This window comes from Vigna umbellata, chromosome 2 (assembly GCF_029865625.1).
Source record: "Vigna umbellata cultivar VRB3 chromosome 2, Vumbellata_1.0, whole genome shotgun sequence".
In the NCBI taxonomy this organism is placed as follows: Eukaryota; Viridiplantae; Streptophyta; class Magnoliopsida; order Fabales; family Fabaceae; genus Vigna; species Vigna umbellata.
The window spans coordinates 40,416,689-40,436,636 of NC_142166.1; the positions used below are offsets into that span (position 1 = coordinate 40,416,689).

General features: G+C 28.7%; 2 protein-coding genes across 2 annotated transcripts; one reads left to right on the forward strand and one right to left on the reverse strand.

The window, feature by feature from the left end:
• The first annotated feature begins 793 nt into the window (after window positions 1–793).
• Window positions 794–1,318, forward strand: LOC124823834 (zinc finger CCCH domain-containing protein 66-like). Its single transcript, XM_047296142.2, has one exon. It carries the CDS (start codon window positions 794–796, stop codon window positions 1,316–1,318), a length of 525 nt encoding a protein of 174 aa, XP_047152098.2.
• A 2,709-nt stretch (window positions 1,319–4,027) lies between these two features.
• On the reverse strand, window positions 4,028–11,007 carry LOC124823842 (long chain acyl-CoA synthetase 9, chloroplastic-like). The gene is made up of 11 exons (XM_088106817.1): window positions 10,321–11,007; window positions 10,168–10,248; window positions 7,772–8,035; window positions 7,476–7,607; window positions 7,191–7,364; window positions 6,832–7,061; window positions 6,363–6,480; window positions 6,142–6,273; window positions 5,580–5,714; window positions 5,311–5,520; window positions 4,028–4,450 (listed from the first exon to the last, which is right to left on the reverse strand). Exons 1-11 carry the CDS (start codon window positions 10,759–10,761, stop codon window positions 4,280–4,282), a joined length of 2,088 nt encoding a protein of 695 aa, XP_087962943.1. The 5' UTR covers window positions 10,762–11,007; the 3' UTR covers window positions 4,028–4,279.
• Between the last annotated feature and the right edge of the window lie 8,941 nt (window positions 11,008–19,948).

Consider the following 19,948-nt stretch of genomic DNA (forward strand, 5'->3'; position numbering starts at 1 on the left):
TAAAAAAAACAACTGTAAACTCACCAAATCTAATGTAAAAGGCCATAAAGATCATCCTTCAAATATTTACATCCACTTCAAAAAATGAATAAATAAATGAAACGTAAATCATAGCATATAAATGCGTATGTTTTATATCTTAATTGATCAAACGTAACTTAAGATTTATACACAACTAAGTCATAACTTAGATTTCCAAACTCACTAAATATAATTTGGATTCTAATATTGGTAAAGTTACTTCTTCAATTTCTCAATTGGTTAAGGGCAACTTGAATTTTTATATTAGTAAAGTTTTTTTTTGGTTTAATACCTATTTTGGTCCCTCGATTTGTAGGGTCTGTTCAAAGTTGTGCTTCCTTTTTTTAAAAGTTCACTAACATCCTACTTTTCGCAAAACAGTTTAAGTGGATCCTTTTTGCTTACGGCGTTAAAAAACTAACAGCAAAGTTGTTCTGCTGGCCAAAATTAAATGACATGTCCAATTAGTCCAATTAGTTGGCAAGTTCAGCTAATAAGAGACTACCACGCGGCAGTCCCCTTTCCACTCAAACCCTAATTCCCTTTTCCCCTCTGCGCTACTACGCCGCGCCCTATCTCCCCGCTCTTCTGCACTCAAAACAAACAAACAGTTTAGAAATACAGGGCAGGGAGGGGCGACAAATCCCTCCTGCGGCTCCCCACCCTGCTGCTACCCAAAAGCAGATTGAAGACTACTTCAACTGCAAGAGACATTGATTTGGATTTTGAACTGCTTGGACTTGAAGCTCATCGGCGTAGACAACAGCTGATGATGGATGACATGTCTGGTCTTTCCTCTCCTAACTGGAAAAGTTCCATGCCTAATAGTCCATCTTTTCGTGTTTCTATGAGTGATCACATTGGGGAGTTAAACAGGCTTTCAGGGGTGAAGCCATCAAACCTTGATGATAGCTTTGGATCTCTTGAACAATCAATTTTGTCTAAATTCCATGGAATCTCACTTGATGTTGCAGGACCTCAGTTACAATCTCCAATTGGAATCCAAATGCGTTCAAATATGAACCAGCAGCTGGGGGGCTATTCCTCGGGCCTTTCCACCTCAAACATGGTTGGATCAAGATCCTTCAGGGTTGATCCATCTACTGAAGGAGCCTCGGTGGCTTTGAATCCAAGAGTTGCTGCTTTTGCTAAGCGTAGCCATAGCTTTATCGAGCGAAGCATGGTGGACCATCATTCTGAGGTTCCTTCTCCAAAGGTCTCTACTTTCACTAAGTGGGGCTCACCTGATGGAAAACTTGATTGGACCATAAATGGAGATGAGCTGAATAAGCAATGAATCCTTTTGCTTTCAAGATGAATAAGCAATTCAATTTAACACGTCAATCAAAACTGTACAACTCATCAGTTTTTTGCCAACTGGACAGCTGTGCCGTTAGTCTTTTTAACGCCGTAACCAAAAAGGACTAACATCGTTTTTGCGAGAAGTAGGATGTTAATGAACTTTTGAAAAAAAAAGGACAACTTTGAACAGGCCCTACAAAAAGAGAGACCAAAATAGATATTAAACTTTTTTTTTTATCAGCAAGTTATTAAGTTATTATTCTCAATTGATCAAATATAACTTGAATTTTAGCATAAGTTATTATTTTCAATTGATCAAATATAACTTGAATTTTAGCATAAGTTATTATTTTCAATTGATCAAATATAACTTGAATTTTCGCATCTTCGGGTAACAACTTAGAGTTTTCAATTCACCAAACATAATTTTGACTTTTACACTACTAAATTACTACTTAAGCTTCTGAATTCACGAAACATAATTTCCATTTATCAAGCATAACTTATAACTATTTAGACTTTTCAATTGGTAAAAATAACTTAAATTTACATAGTATTAAGTTGATTTTAAAAATTCTCAAACACTATACATAATTTGAATTTATATGCACAAAATATCCTTACTGCCTAATATCATTAAATACAGCAATAAACTTTATTATCTACCTAAGGTTTTCCTCAGCTCTTCAATTTCTATCCTCTAGTATTATTTTATACAACTAAATTAAAAAAAGAAATCCTACTTTTTTTTATTGACTCCTAAAAAAAATTAAAAAAATATACTTTCTTTTAATACTTCAATATCGATATTGATATCCACCTTTGATTCTTCTAGCCAATTTTGAGTCTAATTTTTAATTCAGCTGCCATATTTGATTTTTTTAATCCTTGTAAAAATGTATTTTGCAAGAATCAATCAAATTAAGCTTCTTCTTAATAAGTTGAGTTGTTCCTTCTACACCTATACAAGTTGATTCTGCACCTTCAAAATGCCAAAAATATTCTTGTTAGCGTTTGAAAGTCGGTTAAGAAATTTTCTTTACTGATGTTCGAATAACAGTTAAGAAATTTTCTTAACCGAATGTCGATTAAGGTTTTTCTTTTTTTTCTATTTTTGTTTTAATTTATTAATAATAATAAAAAATATTAAAAGTTTAATATTTTAAATTGAAAAGCTAAATTAAAAAATTATTTATTTAAATTTCATAATTAAAGTTTAGTTTTTAATATAATAAATTAATTTAAAGAAAAAATAAAAAAAATATATGTTAACCGTATTTGGAAATACGGTTAACATATAATTTGAAAATGTTAATTGCAATTGCGTTTTTTTTTCAGTTTTGTAATATTTTTTTATAATTTTTGATAAATGAATAATATTTTAATTTAAAATATTAAATTTTATTTTATAATTTTTTAATATGTATTATTTTTATTATGATCATTAAAAAAATAAACTAAAAAGTTTTTAAAAAATGCTCAAAATTGGTTAAATTTTTTATGATTTTTTTATATATTTTATTTATTGAATTATTGTTATTTTATTATTAATATTAAAAACAATTTTTAATTATGAATTTTAAATAAATAATTTTTTAATTTAGTTTTTCAATTTAAAATATTAAACTTTTAATTTTTTTAAAATTATTAATAAATTAAAACAAAAATAAAGAGAAAAACCTTTCCTTTAAAAGTCGATTAAGAAAATTTTTTAACCGTAATTCGGTTAAGAAAAATTTCTATAACCAAACACCGATAAAGGTATTTTTGGTATTTTAGAGTTGCAGGATGAAATTTTGGAGTAGAGAAGTAACTCTCTAGTAAGTTTAGTATTTGTTATAAAGCAAGCCCATTATTTTAAATTAAAATATTCTTAATGAACATTATTGAAAACGCGATTTTTAGTAAAGAAAATAGTCGTTCCATTCTCTTTTTCTGTGCATAAAGTTTTAATGAGAGGGGTCTTTATTTAACCTCAACTTCACCATAAACAATAGTTTTTATCTACTAAGGGATTATTAATCTTACTATTTCATTAAGATTTAATCCATAAGATCATACAATTTTATTCCGATTTAAATCTCACCGCTAGAAAAGTCATTAAACCCTCAAACAAAATCATAAAATAATGTATAATGTTGTTGTTTTTTTCAAATTATCCATTAGACACTTGATTACCGTATTGGGTGAATGAATTCAGTTTAAATAAAATTTAAACCTAATTAAAAATTAGAATTTAAATTTTTATTATTTTATCCATCAGAATACTATGAAATAGAATTCTCATTTTTTTCACCACTAATTTTCATTCTTACAAATGTAGTTTCAATTAAAAAAAAATATAAATCTAATTAAAAATTAAGGATATACATGTTATTATTTCACGATTTATAATTTTTATAACTCCTTAATAATCTTAAGTGTAATCTCAATTTTAACTAAACTTAATTTAATATTGACAGGATTCTACAAACAATAACATAAAAAATGTCTATAATGTCAGTTATATTTTTTTTGTTAGCTCTAACTCGTACATATCCAATGCAGAGATAATCATATATACTCAACTGGTTTAATCATGTGTGTGAGGTGTACAATTTTTTGTTTGCGATAATCTGTATTCGTGGGAGAATTAAGGCACATAGCCAGCTGGCCACCCGGGTTAACTCTGGTTTTGTCCAGATTTAAGAAATAAGGGCGGCTATTGGCAAAAAATGAAGATTTTAAATTCTTAGCAGATAAATTTATGATAGAAAATTTTGTAAAATACAAGGTTTGATAAATTTCATCATTCGCTAAATTCATACTATTCAACTCGTGATAAGCCTCGCTATGCGCATGAGAAATATAATTTAAAATGGACATATGATTATAAATAAAAATATATATAAAGCCCTCCCTACAAAAGTGTTTCTAATTACTTTTATTGAGACTGGTAACCAGATCCAATTTTGGTCTAGACGGCGGCATATAACTTTGAAAGCTCCTCTTGAAAAGCCTTTCTAATTATCTCTCTCTTCAGCTTAAGAGCTGCAGTGACTAGGCCAGTTTCAGGAGTCCATGGGTCAGAAAGGCAAGTAATTTTTGCAGGAATCTCAAACTTTTCCAGACGACCCTTCTTTGCTTCCTGGAAATGGTTTATGATAGGAAGAAAGTGGAATGATACAGAATTAGCAACAATAAAGGCAATGAATATGATGTAAGTTGTACTCAATTAAATTACCTGATCATCTTTCTTTCATATAAATTCTGATTTACCAATTCCTTTTCTACATAATAGTGAAAATACATACGCGTGTCTTTATTTTTTTTATGATAATAAAAAGTAATGAGATAATAATTAAATAAATAAATATAAATAATTTTTATAATTTAATTGTAGATAATTTTTATTTATTTTATAAATGATTTTATTTACTTAATTTAAAAAATCATTAAATTTAAGAAATGGTTACATTAAAAAAAAGTCTTGAAGAGTTCAAATGAAAAAAAAAATGTGGGCACTTAAAAATAATCCTCTTTAACAATTTTTTATTGTAATATTATAAAAGCAATATTTGATTTATTCAAATAATGTTTTGACAAGCTTAAAAATAAGTAGTTATTAACTAATTATATTACTAAAACAATAGATCAATATATGGATGCTCCTTTCTTAATGACCAAGAAAAAAAAATCAATACAACAAGAAGCATACTTCATCATTTGTGTTACATTGGAGGGCACAAAATATTAGTTACTCACATGCAAAATACCTATTTCCCTATTCTTCCCCCATGCATGCCAAAAATATGTATCAGAAAATTGGAAAACTAGAAAATAGGCATACCTTTAAAAGTGATTCCATATCAAATATGAATTAGATAAATGTAACCTTAATTGCAGATTTTACCGTTGATTTAGATAAATGTACTTTCTAAAACTGAAAACATTCTTTCAGAAACGTTTCTAATAAGTTGTAAAAGAACTTCGATACAAAAGGCATACCTTTAAAAGTGATGCATGCACCTCCTTCACAGTTTCTTCTTTCCTGCACAGTTCTGAAAAATTATTAGAATAAGCAATTCCTTGCTGTGAAGCCCATTGCTCCAATGCCGGATGAGAAACTACGACGAGTGCCACACAATAGCTATGAAAAGGGTCAGCATGCAACATGATATTGTCGACGTAGGGACTGGTAGAAAGAGCTGCCTCCACCTGTATTAAATAAATTAGTCATTAAATATTGGAAGCAGTCGACGAACTAATATCCATACCTTTCCCAAGGACACATATTCTCCATGCTGGAGTTTAACTATGTCCTTTTTCCGATCAATGATCTCAATGCAACCATCTTTATGAAATCTCCCGATATCACCAGTGTAGAACCACCTTACTCCTCTTTCATCAACCTTTATAACAAAAGAAAAGTAGATATATATGAGATAGGGAAGTGACAGTAAACCACAAATCTAAACATGACTAAGCAAAATCGTAAAGGACCAAACTTCCAAAAGCTTAACAGTTACATGATGTTTCGTTAATGGTTCCTCACAGCACTGAAGGCTTAAAGCATGGATAGTACCCAACATGCACTGGGCCTAATCAGACCTCTATTTTGAAAAAATGGAGGCCGTCAGGATCAAACACCTAATCTAATCATTTGGTCATATGGGCTTGCTTAATATGTTAAGGACCAAATCTCCTAAATGGTCAGGCTGTTAGGTAAAGATCTGGGAATGGTTTTGTGTCTAACAAGAAATATCATTAACACGACAATGGGGGAGAATCTAAGTGATCCGCCACAAGAAGAAAGAAAGAAAACATATATAGCATTACCTTGTAAGATTCTATTGTTTTTTCTTCATTTTTGAAGTAACCAAGACTGACATTTGGACCGCCAATCACAATTTCACCACGAGGCATGGGCGAGTCATTAGTTGAATATCCACCTTCGGGCCAGTCAATTAGCTGAGCCAAAAAAAACGAGTAGAGTTTATGTTTGTAAATATTCGTTGAGGTTAATGTATGGAGTTGGATTACATCTGATCAATTCCTACTTTAATATATGAGCAAGGAATAGGTGGCCCAACACGGCCCACAGACGTATCGTCGAAATCAGAGAATGTCCCACCAGCACAAGTCTCAGTGAGACCATATCCTTGACCAATTGGAGCACTGCAAATGACAACCAAATATCAGTTTGATAGGAAAAGACAGTACTGGAAAGTTGAAAAGCAATAAAAGAAAAGTACACGAAAAAGCTATACAATTTTAGAGTATTTATTTTAGAAGGCTATTCTGTAGAACTAGAATTTCCCATGAAAAACAGGCAAAATGCACAAAGTGAAAGTTGTCGTTAACATCAACTATCAAGCGTTGATTTTTGTAGTTTACTCAGAACCTCTTCAGTGTTGGCTCCTTTTTTCGGTTTCTTTAAGAGATCGAATCCTCTATCATGTTTCCACCTTTTCTTCTGTAATGATATTTGTTTTATTTACAAAAACAATATAACAAGGCAATACTGACCCAAGACAAATGTTGATGAATCTTTGGGTGTCACCAGAAAGTGGAGCACCACCACATAGTATAAACCGAATGCGACCACCCAAAATTGCTTGAACCTTCTTGAAAACAAGAAGATTCCATAGAGCTTTTTCCCAGCCCCAAGCACCAAACCAGCTACCATTAAGTGCAAGCAACCTTCGTGCAAAGGCTAAATAAAACAATTTCTTTGACAATCCTCCTTTTGCATTTACCTGCACGATCAGGGTTTAGCCTTACTACGCAAAGTAAAAGGTTTATTCAGCAAACTCACTAACACAGACACCAATGCATAATATTGATATGGAAAAGTACATTCTTCAATGGAATCACAAATTGAATACCTTGTTGAGCACTCCTTCGCGTACACGATCAAGAATTGCTGGTACAGCTGCCATCACAGTTGGCATCAATGCAGTGGCATCCCCCCTTTTCCCCTTCATTATTTTGTTTGATGTATCAGTTAAAGTCAAAGGAGTTCCATATCCTATACTACCTCCAACAGCTGCAATCAAATTCTAAAACAAATACTATTGTCAAAACATGCAAGATAAGACAAATATAATACAATCAAAATGTAGTTTGAACTGAAAGAATTATTCAACAATCACTGAAGTAGAAACCCATACCTCAGCTACTAATTCAAGGATGTGAGCCATCGGTAAGTAGGCAAGATAGACATCCTTTGGCCCAAGGTTAGGAACTATAATCATTATCGAAGAGACTGTTGCCAAGACATTGCCATGTGTCATCATTACACCCTGTCAAAATAATACAGCCGAAAAGTACGGAAGTATAAGAAAAAGGATTAAAAATATAAGTAAAAAATGGTCCCATCAAGAATCTAGATTACTATTTAGGAAAGTCAATCCAGTGCAATGATACAATTATTGAAATTTAACTTAATATCTCAGATGCTTTTAACCTTGGGCAATCCTGTACTTCCACTTGTGTACATTATAACTGCAACATCGGCTGAAAGGGGTAAATCAGCCTCAACAGGATTGTCTCTGCCAAGGCTCTCAACGTCAGCAAAGGAAGTGATTTTCCATCCAGTCTGAGCAAACAAATCAGATGAAATCTTGTCGTCGTCAATGCATATAACACGTTTCACAGAATCAAGTTGACCACTGATATGTACTAGTGACGTCAATTCTTTGCGCCCACATATCACTGTTGTGACATCTGTCTGGCATAGATTTTGCATGTTAGATTAGATTAGAAAATAGAACAAACACATGAACTAAGAAACACATTAATTTTAGTAAACCGTTTGAAAGAACTGACAAGATCCCCCAAAAAATATATAAAAATACTGTGAAGAATCTACAACTAAATTAACAAATATATGATGAAAAGGTTGAATTCTTAACCATTACATGAACTTTGAATACCAGAATTGTATGTTGAGCAGCTGAAACTAAAAGAAGGAAACTGAGGGTAGGAATAAAATGAAGAACTTCATCATGAGAAAAGGGAAAATAATTAATACCTTAGTTTACCTAAAAGAATCCTCCTCCACCGGAAGGTTTTCTGTTCCGATTCTTTTAGTTTAAAATAATTCATTAGGATTTCAAGAGTCTGCTTGAGTAAACAAGAAAAAGAAAAAGAACCTACAAATACATAGTTTAAGTTTTAGATTGAAGGTGGTTTCTTGGTTCTGGTTTGCTCATGTCCATGTTACCTATCTCCTGTAGTTTTATGTGAGAATATACCAGGTGAGCTCACATCCCGCGAGTCCTACCCCTCCTTTTTCAACCCTCCTCGCAGACCAGTCTAGTTGCATAAGTGTGTATATCTTTCTACTGTTAGTTATCACTTAATACAGTATCATCGCCCCTTTTTCAACCTCTTCACAAACAGGTCTAGTTGCATAAGTGTGTATATCTTCCCACTGTTAGTAATTACTTAATTAACCCAAAAATTACATAAGAGGGATAAGTGGTGCGGGCTCGGCATCTAAACTGAAATCATATGGCATGGAAACGACTTAGGTGAAGTCATTATCGGGAGTAATGACTTCTTTGAAAAACTTTTGATCTGAAGTCTTCGTGAAAGATAACGACTTCCAATTTTTTAATTTAACTAAAGTCGTTCTCGATTATGACGACTTCGTGTGTACTCTTTTATTTATAAACGATAGTTATATCAACTTTCAATTGCAGTGTTGGTAAATGGCCAATGAGATGTAGGCAACATGAAGGGAGAAGCAAGGAGAAAATGACACTTGTAACTGTACTGTGGGTACGTGTTGGGTAGTCTCAAGAAGGAAGAGATGTGGAGAATGTACTGTGAAAGTGGGACCATGCATGGTGATTATATTGGTAAGGGTATTAGATAAGCATGCAACATGGTGCACAGTGCAGTGTAGTGCAGTGAGCAATGGTAGAATGGGAAATAGAGTGAAAATTTGAAAGGTAAGAGATGCCCTCATTTAAGAAGAGGGAAGTTCAATCTGCAAGATGAATGAGGTGTATTTCTGGCTTATTTTACCAAAAGAAAAGGGTCTGTGATGATAACGCATGTGGTGTAGAGTGGATGCACCTCTGTTTCTCTTCTCTCTTTTCCTGTTTTTCTTTCATCAACCCCTTGTTTAACAAATTTGGGAATCAGATCACTTTTTCTTTCTGTGCTATACATAGGCTTGAGGTATATTGAGTGATTGAAAGTTGGTATAACTACGTATTGTTTATAAAAACAAAAGAGTTCACACGGTGCACAACTGAAGTCGTCATAATCGTAAACGACTTTAGTTAAATTCAAAATTTGGAACTCGTTATCTTCTACGACTGGTTCGGTTCAAAAGTTTTTCAAAGAATTCGTTACCTTGATAACGACTTCACCTTTTTTTAATTTCATGAAGAAGTCGTACCGCACGACTTGTTCCCTACCATGTAACTTTTGGGTCAATTGTACCATTTTTGTGATAATTGGGCCAAAGTAAACCACTTTTGTAAAAAAAAAACAACCATTTAATTAGAGTGCATGGTCGGCGAGGAGAACATGCGGAATTTTAAGAAGCAGGTTACTGCAAGTGCTTTTTTTCTTTTTCATACCAGGAGGACGAGAGTATCTTATTCCAGGTTTAAAAATTTTACAGATTCTTCTCGTACAGTCAAAATTGTAATTCACTATATAGTTCAATGTTACAAAGAACCGATTCCACCTCATAATATTAAACCAACGAACCTCGTTAACACGGCACAGCATATGCAGCATAACCATAGAAACATATAACAGTTAGTCTACGATGATTAACATAATAGTACATGTCAGTAACAATTCACTCTCTGTAACGATTAAGATAAACAGAGAACGAACCTCATTCAACGAGTGACACAAAGCTTCCTCTCCCAATGACGAATATATGGTCACAACTGTCACATTCCTCCTGAAGCATCCCTGCATAAGAAACAAAACCATGAGAAACACAAATATCGAACGAAAACTCCTCCGAATCAGAAAAGCAAAAACCTGCAGTGCAATGAACCAACGATCTCTGGTTTCAGCGAATATAGCCACGCGCTCTTCTTTGCGATGACCGAGCAACGCCAAACCAGAAGCGAAACTCGTGACGGATTCGAAGACTCTCCCGTAAGTAAGCCAGTGGTAGTCCCCCAGGTGAAGCTTCTCGAATCTTCTACCATAAGAGTAGTCCACTTCACGTGCGATCTCCACGCGCGTGCCGAGCAGCACACGGTCATGATGCTCCCTGCATGCGCGCTCGAAGAGCTCCGCCAGCGTCGTGACGCCCTCCCAGGCAGAACTGAGTGGCGAAGTGAAGCGGTGATTCCGCAGCGCGAGTCCGCGCTCGCCGCCAACGTCGGCTGGGAGGCCGCGGCGCTTGGTGGAACTGCGGCTGCGGAAGAGGATGACGAGGAGAGGAACGACGATACCGAAAATATAGGCATTCATTGTTCTCAATCCAGTAGGTAAATTCAATTGAAAGCAGTGTGGTATTGTTCTGTGGCGGCGATCGGAGGAAACAGTGAGGCCCGAGAATGGCGTTTGGTGCAATCAATAATTGGGAGGATCGGAAGGAGTAAAAATGCATAGGAGATTTTTTAGAGTACTGTGATGGCCACTGAGGCGGAGAGACCAAAGGCTATTCTGGTTTGGAATTTCAGAACCTTTTATACAGCTTCCTTCTTCTTTTTCTTTTTTTTCACAATAAATGCAAATGCATTTACTTGTTTGAAATATATGCTGCAACATGCTATACATGTTCAACTAATAAATTATTCCAAATTTATGCCAAATTTGAAATAAAAAATTATTATTGATAATAAATAGTACTATTAAATTATATAATTGCACTAGATTAATTTTTTAATCGCAAAACCTTATGCTCAGATGATTTAACTAGTGATTTAAACATGTGTGGTGTATCTTTGAAGAAAATATTGAATGTGAAAGAGACGGGGTTGCCTTCCACAATAACCATGTGGACAAATTAGGTATCTACATTTGCCAAAATTAGCAAAACTGTGGCACTGACATTTAATGTGTAACTATAAACAGGGATATCGCCCTTAGTCAAATAAAAGTGGCATTGCCAGATTTATTATCAGTTTATATCATTTTATGGAATTTCTGTTACAAATATTCGTATTCATATTTCACAAGGAATTACGATAAATTCTATAGGATAAAATATGAGTAGTTTCTATGCACCTCTGAATTCCAAAATTCAAACATTGTTCCTTTGATTAACCATTAACGTAAACTGGTTAAAAATTTTATAAATTTTGAAAATAGTTAAAGTTTTAATCAATTTTTGAAAATCGATGAAGTTTTAATAGATTTTCAAAATACGTTCTTAAACAATTTTTAAAAATTATTTAAGATTTTTTTTATTTTTATTTTAGTTTAATAATTTAATAACAATAATAATATTAATAATAGTAATAATATTAATAAAAGTAATAACATTAATGATAATAATAATATTAATAATAAAAAAATATTAAAAAATAAAATATATTAAACGAATTTTAAAAATCATAAAAACTTTAACTGGTTTCGAAATTAAGTTTGAGTTTCGAAAACCTTTGTTTTTTTTTTGTTTTTTTAATTTAGGTTTAAATCTTCCTTTTGTTCTCATTTTTGTATGAAAATTTCAGTTCGGTTCTCATTTTTTCATATATTTAAGGTCGCGTGGTACAGAGAGAATGTATTGATGTGTGTTCCTCGTTTACTTGCAGAGAATGTGTCCCTAAAGTGAATATCCTTAAAGTTACATCACCATATCTTTTCTTCAATTTTTTATATTAAAATAATATATTAATTTAATTAATAATATATTAATAATCCAATTTAATTAATAATATATTAAAAAATATATTAATTTAATTAATAATCCAATTTAATCATATTCACTAATCATTATTTTGAACTAAATTATTATAAATTTAATTTTAAAATTTTAAAATTTTTATAAAATTATGTGTGTTTTAATTGAATATTAATATACAAAATTGTTTATATTATATCAAATTATTATATAAAAATAATAACTTATTTAATATTTTTTAAATGACTTTTTGAGAGAAAACATTTTTTTAAACTAAAATATGTTTATTATATTTTTTTAAAATTATTTTATTTTTAAATTTAAATAAATTCAACCTATATATTATATTTTTAACTTTTCAAAGTAATAAAATTATATATCTAATGATAACAATAAAAAATTATTTTAAATAGTTTTTTATAAAAATTAATATTTACGTATTTATATTTAAAGAAAAAATATAATATTAAAATATTATATAAAACTTGAAAATTAAAATATTAAATAAAAATTATCAAATAAATAAATTAAATAATTAAAAATAAACTAATTTAATTCTGAAAAATAAGTATGTTCTAATAGGTGGTGAAACTTAAAAAAAAGAGAACTAAATAATGTCACATCACCACTATTTATTTAATCAAAACACTCCAGTAAATAATGTCACATTACACATCAGCATATTCTCTCTGCACCACGTGGCCTTAATTTCATGTCGTCTGAGACCAGTTAACGTTAGGGTAAAATGTACTCATTTTTACAAAAAAATATGACCCAACTGGAACAAATGAAAAAATGAAAACCGAACTGAGATTTTTATACAAAAATGAGGACCAAGGGAGGGTTTAAACATTTAATTTATTTATTTTATTTAATAATAATAATAATAAAATTATTTAAAAAAGAAAATTAAAAAATATTAAATTGAAAAATTCATTTGTTTTAATTTAATAATAAAAATTATTATTTTTATTTAATAAATGTTTAATTAATTTAATATTTTTTATATAATAAAATATATATTAATATTTTAATTTATAAAATATTATTTATTAAAATAAATAAATAAGACATATTAAAAAAATTAAAAGTAAAAACACTAAAAAAATATGTTAATTCAGTTAACGAATATTCAAATTAAATATGTTAACAGAATTTCTAAATACGATTAATTTATTTTTTAAATTTTTCTGTTTTTAATTTTTTTAATATGTTTTATTTATTTGTTCTTGAAAATACAAATTAAAATATTAATGTATTGAAAATTATATAAAAATTAATTAAATATTTATTAAATTATAAAAAAGTAATTTTTCATTTATTAAATTAAAACAAATATTTTTTAATTTAATATTTTTTAAATTTCGCTTTTTATTTAAAATATTCAATTTTATTTTATTATTATTGTTATTAAATAAAAAACAAACATGTAAACTAAAAAAATTAGAAAAAAAAATCTTAAAAGGAATTTACTTCGAAAGCCGTTTAAAAATTTACTTAATCAGACGGCTTTCGAAAACAGATTGAGATTTTAACCAATTTTGAATTTTTTTTAATATATTTATTTATTTTAATATTTTTAATATTAATACTATTATCAAATTATTAATATTTAATATTATTATTATTAAATAAAAACAAAAAAATAAACTAAAATAAAAAAACCTTAATAAGACTTCTAAATCCGGTTAATGAACTTACCTAACTCAAGTTGGTTAAGACTTTACTAACTTTCGAAAGTTGATTAAAACTTTTCTGTCTTTCGAAAGTTAATTAAGAGTTCACCGATTTTTGAAAGTCGGTTAAAGTTTTAATGGTTTTTGAAATTCGTAAAACTTTTAATTGATTTTCCAAATTCGTTGATTTTAAATTAAAGGGTAATGTAGAAATTTTGGAGGTGCAGGACAAAAATTGAGAGATATAGAAAAAATCACTCTAAAATATTATCTTTCTAACTTAAAACGACTATATGTGATCCTTATCGAAAGATATTACTATCTTAAATAATTAGGGAATTAGTATAATATATAAGTTCTTAAAAAAAACTGATGTATATCTATGTGGACAACATATTTGTATCTATGTGTGATAAAGATGATATGAATATATATTTCAAACTTTTTTATAAGATAAACTTTAGAAGACATATAAAACATATAATAAATAAATTTTTATTCAATAATCAATATCTTATAAAGGAGAGAAAGTCTCCCTTTTATAGAGAGACTCATACACATATTCAAATTTAAACGCAATTACATACTCCAAACCTCCTAATTTGGATCCCAAAACATACTTAATACAACTTGGAATCCTAAAAAACTAAGAGTATTGCTCCGTCCACCACCATCAAATGCTTCCTGCACTATCCCATACACACAACTTACCCGTGATATAAAACGGATGTCAACATCCGTTTCACCACCCTATACCCAATTTTTTTAATTAATTATATTCAACGGATGTGCCACATCCGTATTTTTTTTTCAGTTTTTTATATTCAACGGATGTGTCACATTCGTTTAAGTATTTTTTTTTTAGCTTTTTAAATATTATATTTTAATTAATTTATAAATTACTTTAATTTTTTTACTTTTTTATAATATATTACGAAAATTAATTTTATTTTATTTAATTAAATAATTATTATTAATTTAATTAAATAATATTTATATATTAATTTAAAATATATAAATTAATAAACTAAAAAACCTACGGATGTGGCACATCCGTTTAATTTATAATATTTATATATTATAATAATTAATTAAATAATAATATATAAATTAAATTAATAATAATTATTTTATTAAATAAAATAAAATTAATTTACATATAATTAAATAATAAATTTAAATAATATTTATATATTAATTTAAAATATATAAATTAATAAATTAAAAAAAACGTACGGATGTGACACATTCTTTTAATTAATAATATGGAAAATATTATAATAATTAATTAATTAATAATATATAAATTGAATTAATAATAATTATTTTATTAAATAAACTAAAATTAATTTATATATAATTATGTAATAAATTTAAAAGAAATTAAATAATATTTATATATTAATTTAAAATATAATAAATTAATAAACTAAAAACTAAAAAAAAACCTTAACATGTGACACATCCGTTTAACTAATTATATAAAAAATATTAAATTAATAAACGAAAAACTAAAAAAAGACTTAAACGGTACGTCGATGTGACATATCCGTTGAAGTATTTTTCCTTCAAGGGATGTCGACATCTATTGAAGAAAAAATGTGGAGTGTAAAAAATTTTAAAATATAAATGATAGTTTTGAAATTTTTAAAAAATGTGGTAGTGCAAGAAGAGGTGGTGTAGGGAGTAACCCTCAAAAACTAAAAGGATAAGACCATGTGCAAAGTAAGTACAAAACTAAAGAAACAACAAAATCATGTGAAAGTTATCTAGTTAGTCATATTTTCCTATATTACCATTTTGTATTTTAAAATGTATAATTCACAATATATATTTTTTTAAATTTTATATTTTACAATATAAAATGAAAAATACATTTTGAAATGTACTTTTTAGAATACAAAATAAAAAGTATATTTTAAATTATATATTTCAAAATATAAAATTTACATTTTAAATTGTATAATTCAAAATACAAATATTTATGGAAATTAAGGTTGAAATTATGGAGGTGTAGGAAGAAATGGTGTTTCAACCTTCTTCATTTAGTTCTCTGGGTCAACATGCAAAGTCCAAATTGAAAATTAACTCTTAGCTGTAGAAGCTGGTGTGGGTCTTGGGAAATAGTTGGGTTGTCTTGTACGATCCAGTGGTATCACTCTTTGTATCTCATGGTTTCTTTGTGCACATTGATAAGGTGTGTTAAATACAACAATACTCCTCCTATCTTATAAATTTTAATCTACTTATCTCTCTTTCCATCTACTTCATTGCATGAATAAGGTATCACATACCACTCACAAGTCCCTTGCAAATTCTTTCACTGTAATCGTATGAATTATTCTTGTTTCTAGTATATGTTATTATTTAACCTTTCGAGTGAAATAAGCCCATCATTGAAGAGGAAAATGTATTCGAAGAAGGTTGCACATCTTAGAGCGAAGCAATGTAATACCTATTAGAGTTACAAAATTTGAAAGACGTCGCTTGCGCAAAGTGGCGATAGCTGTGCAAACACCTTATTTAATTAGGTGTTACAAGTGAGTCTGCATAATAGATTATATTATGTTGTCGTAATTGGCGTTGGTAACGGCTTAGCGTGGTCCCTAAGAAGAAGAAGTTTGGGGCACCTTGCATCCATGAGTTAACTCCCCCTTCGCACACGCAGTTGACGCCGCACCTTATTTCACACTATGTCTATCTATTTCATAGCTTCTCCAAACAAATCACGTTACCACTACCATTACTTTTGCCAAACTTTTATCCCACATTTCTTACCTTTTTTAGTCACATCTCATGCCTATAAAAATGAAATTAATTTAATTCTGATAATTCTGTATATTAGTTATTACAATGTGATATTTTTAAGCAAACATTTAGCACATGTAGCAACGGAAAGACAGGAGAATGAGCATTGACGTAGACTTTGTGAAACGTTGCAGAAGCGGTGCTTTGAATCGATTTGCAGGCAAGGAAGGAAGTAGGAAGCTGATGTTTAATTTTGTCCTTTTACTTTTGTAGCAAGTTTGGGGATATACGTTTGGCTTATCCCACTTCGGAAACTCCACCCAACAAAACAATGCTACAAATGAACATTGTAGAACTGTTCTATGGCTTATTCGTAGCCATGTACCGAGGTTTTGCCCCTTTTTGTATCACAAAGCGATCGGCTCAACTCCCCCTAAATATATTAACTATAATAGTTATAATTATTTTATTACGCATATTTTTAAATCGTTTAGAAATTGAGACTAATTTAAATGTATATTATTTCTTCAATAATGTAAGGTGCCTTTTAAATAAAATCAACAATAATTAATATCAAGAATATTATTCTTCCTTGTAATAATAAAACTATTATTATTTTAAACATCAATAGCAAATATAAAATGTCTGTTCTTACAAATAATCAATTAGACAACATGGAGATAATTGATTATTTTTTAAAATGGTTTTTGGGTTATATGAAAAACATAATAATTAATTATATTAAGATATAATTTATTATCTCAATTATTAATCACTTCTCAACATTTTATCAAAAGGCAACGAACATTCTATAGCTTTCAATATACTCTCTCTTTTAACGCTTACGAATGTTTTTAAGTTGTTTTCTGAAGACCGGATTCTAAAAGTTTTGAAAAATTATTGTTGCTTAAGATTTTCTTCAAACAATATTGTAAGTGCTATAGATTTTTTTGTTGTAATTCTTTCTAAGAACATTTATCACTCAAGACGATATATTTTCTTGTCTTTCTAATACTCTTTGTTGCAATACACTAGTGTAATGGAACTCAATGTGTTGCTTCTTAAACAGCGTTTAAAGAAGGATTATAAAGTTTATTATATTAGTTATATAAGTACTTTTGTAGCTGAATAGTAAAGTAACTTACCTAACATTGCTTTAATTAAATTGAATGTTGATTTTTACGAATCCAACAGGTGAAAAAATGTCTATGCTACTTTCTTTTTATCTTAACTACGTTACCATAATTTATCTTTTTTACCGCTAAGATGAGGAAGTACATTTGATATTTTGACCTGCATCTAGATATTTTATGAATATAGTATTAATAACAGTTTGGTTTCAATTAATTTCATTCTATGTTGTCCTTTCTGTGAATGAAGTTAACTAGGGAAGGTCCTTCTGGTGATGGTAATTCTGTGCGGCATTGGTGTACACTTTCATTTATTTATTTACAAGTACAATGGTTAATATGTATATATTTCTAGTAATATTTTAATACTTTTAAGCTGTGATATATTATTAACATGTGGAGTGTTTCTCTCACGTGGGATGTCACTCTAGATAGTTTAAGAAAGATTTTTATTATATTAAAAAGTATATTATATTAGTAAATATTTTCAAGTGTTGTGTTCTCTGATCAAAATGCTATGCGAGAGAGAATATTCCGCCTTTTAATCATGTATCAATATTTTTAATTTTTTAAAGCATTTTAATAAAGATGTAATTTGTTAAGTTTAGTTCAAAACATGTGATAAAGTTCAAATCCCGATTGTCGGTAGTTGGGTGGCTATGTGAAACTGTAATTGAAATTCATCATACAGAGTAACTCGATGAATGTGGGACCTATTGTGTAACAACAAATAACTTTAATTTTTTATTTTGTTCAATATTTTTATCATATATTAAAAAATTGTAAGAATTTATGGAAACAATAATCTTTTTTCTTTAAATTCTAGTTTCTTTTAAGTAGAAACCATCTATACTTCATAAGTAACCGGTAAAATACATATTACATTTGTTCATAATTTTTATGACAATTAAAAATATTTATAAAAGTATATAGCATTTATTTATCCATGATTGTAAATAAAATAAATAATAACTTAAAAGATAACATGTCAGCAAAATATCTTATTTTATCTATGTTGTAACTGTTTTATTTATATTATTACAACTGTCAACTTGTACATTTCAATTTTATAAACATATACATAGATTTTCCTTGAGAAGGGAAATGGAATTATATTATAATTGTCGATCATGTCGAGTTAAGGACAATGTCGCGTTAAATTATAGTTTTTTTTATTTAAATAGGAGTTACATAAAATTGGTAACATCGTTGTATGATGGAAAAGAATTGATAGAAAACGATATTTTTTTTATAGGTGTGTTTCAATTGATTTTAAATTATTTATGAAATATTGTTATTAATATTAAAATGGATCATTCGGAGCTGATTAGTTAATGAATCATTTATTAAACTTTAAAAACAATTTAAATTTTAAAAAATACAATATAATAAAAAATCATTTTAATATCACTTATTTATCTAATATTAGAATTTTTAATGAATAAATTCAAAATATTTTACTCTTAGTATTTTTCTTGTTATTTTCATTTATAATACAATAAAAATAAAAAAAAGTATTCTTTATTTCTATTTACAATATAATAAAAAATAATATTAATTAATAATATAAAAACATAAAATATCGAAATTTTAATTTTTTTTTTCAACCCTAAACCCAAATCCATAGTATATAAAGTTGGCTTCGGTCACAACACTACATATGTATTAATAACTGTATCATGACTACTGGACTCTAGCTTATGAATTATGTTAAATAATTTATTATTTCATATAAGTATTTTATAACACTATGAATACATATAATATTTTTAAAATACAAATTACGTAGGTCAACCTGTAATTTAATAATTTAACCATTGATAGAATCAATGACGAAGTTGAATTTTTTTTTACTACAATAATATTATTGTTTAGATCCACGATGTTACGTGTGATTATCTCACTCTCTCGTTAATCTCCTATACTTTATATATCTCTGTAATTTATTAATCAAAGTGTGAGGTAGCATTTATCGTTTGTTTTTTATAAATATTTTAACCATGTTGTATTCAATTTGTAAGCTCGTCCAACTAAAACTTTTGAATGTGTCAAATTCGATTAAATTGTATTTTTGTAATTCACATGATTGAATTTTAAATATGATGAACAAGACTCAACTACATAATAAATATATAAAAATGTTATTTGTTTAGTAGTTTTATGCTTCTTGGTATAAATATCAGTCCTGTATTTGTCACAATTAATGCAGCTACCTTATAAAAATATAAACAACAATTAAAAGTAGTTATTTTAAG

Coding starts and splice junctions, on each gene's coding strand:
- LOC124823834 (XM_047296142.2), top strand. CDS start 794: ATGGATGACATGTCTGGTCTTTCCTCTCCTAACTGGAAAAGTTCCATG.
- LOC124823842 (XM_088106817.1), bottom strand. CDS start 10,761: ATGAATGCCTATATTTTCGGTATCGTCGTTCCTCTCCTCGTCATCCTC. Junction 6,274..6,362: donor TTCCTTGCTCATATATTAAA/GTAGGAATTGAT, acceptor TTTTTGGCTCAG/CTAATTGACTGGCCCGAAGG. Junction 5,715..6,141: donor AAACAATAGAATCTTACAAG/GTAATGCTATAT, acceptor TTTGTTATAAAG/GTTGATGAAAGAGGAGTAAG.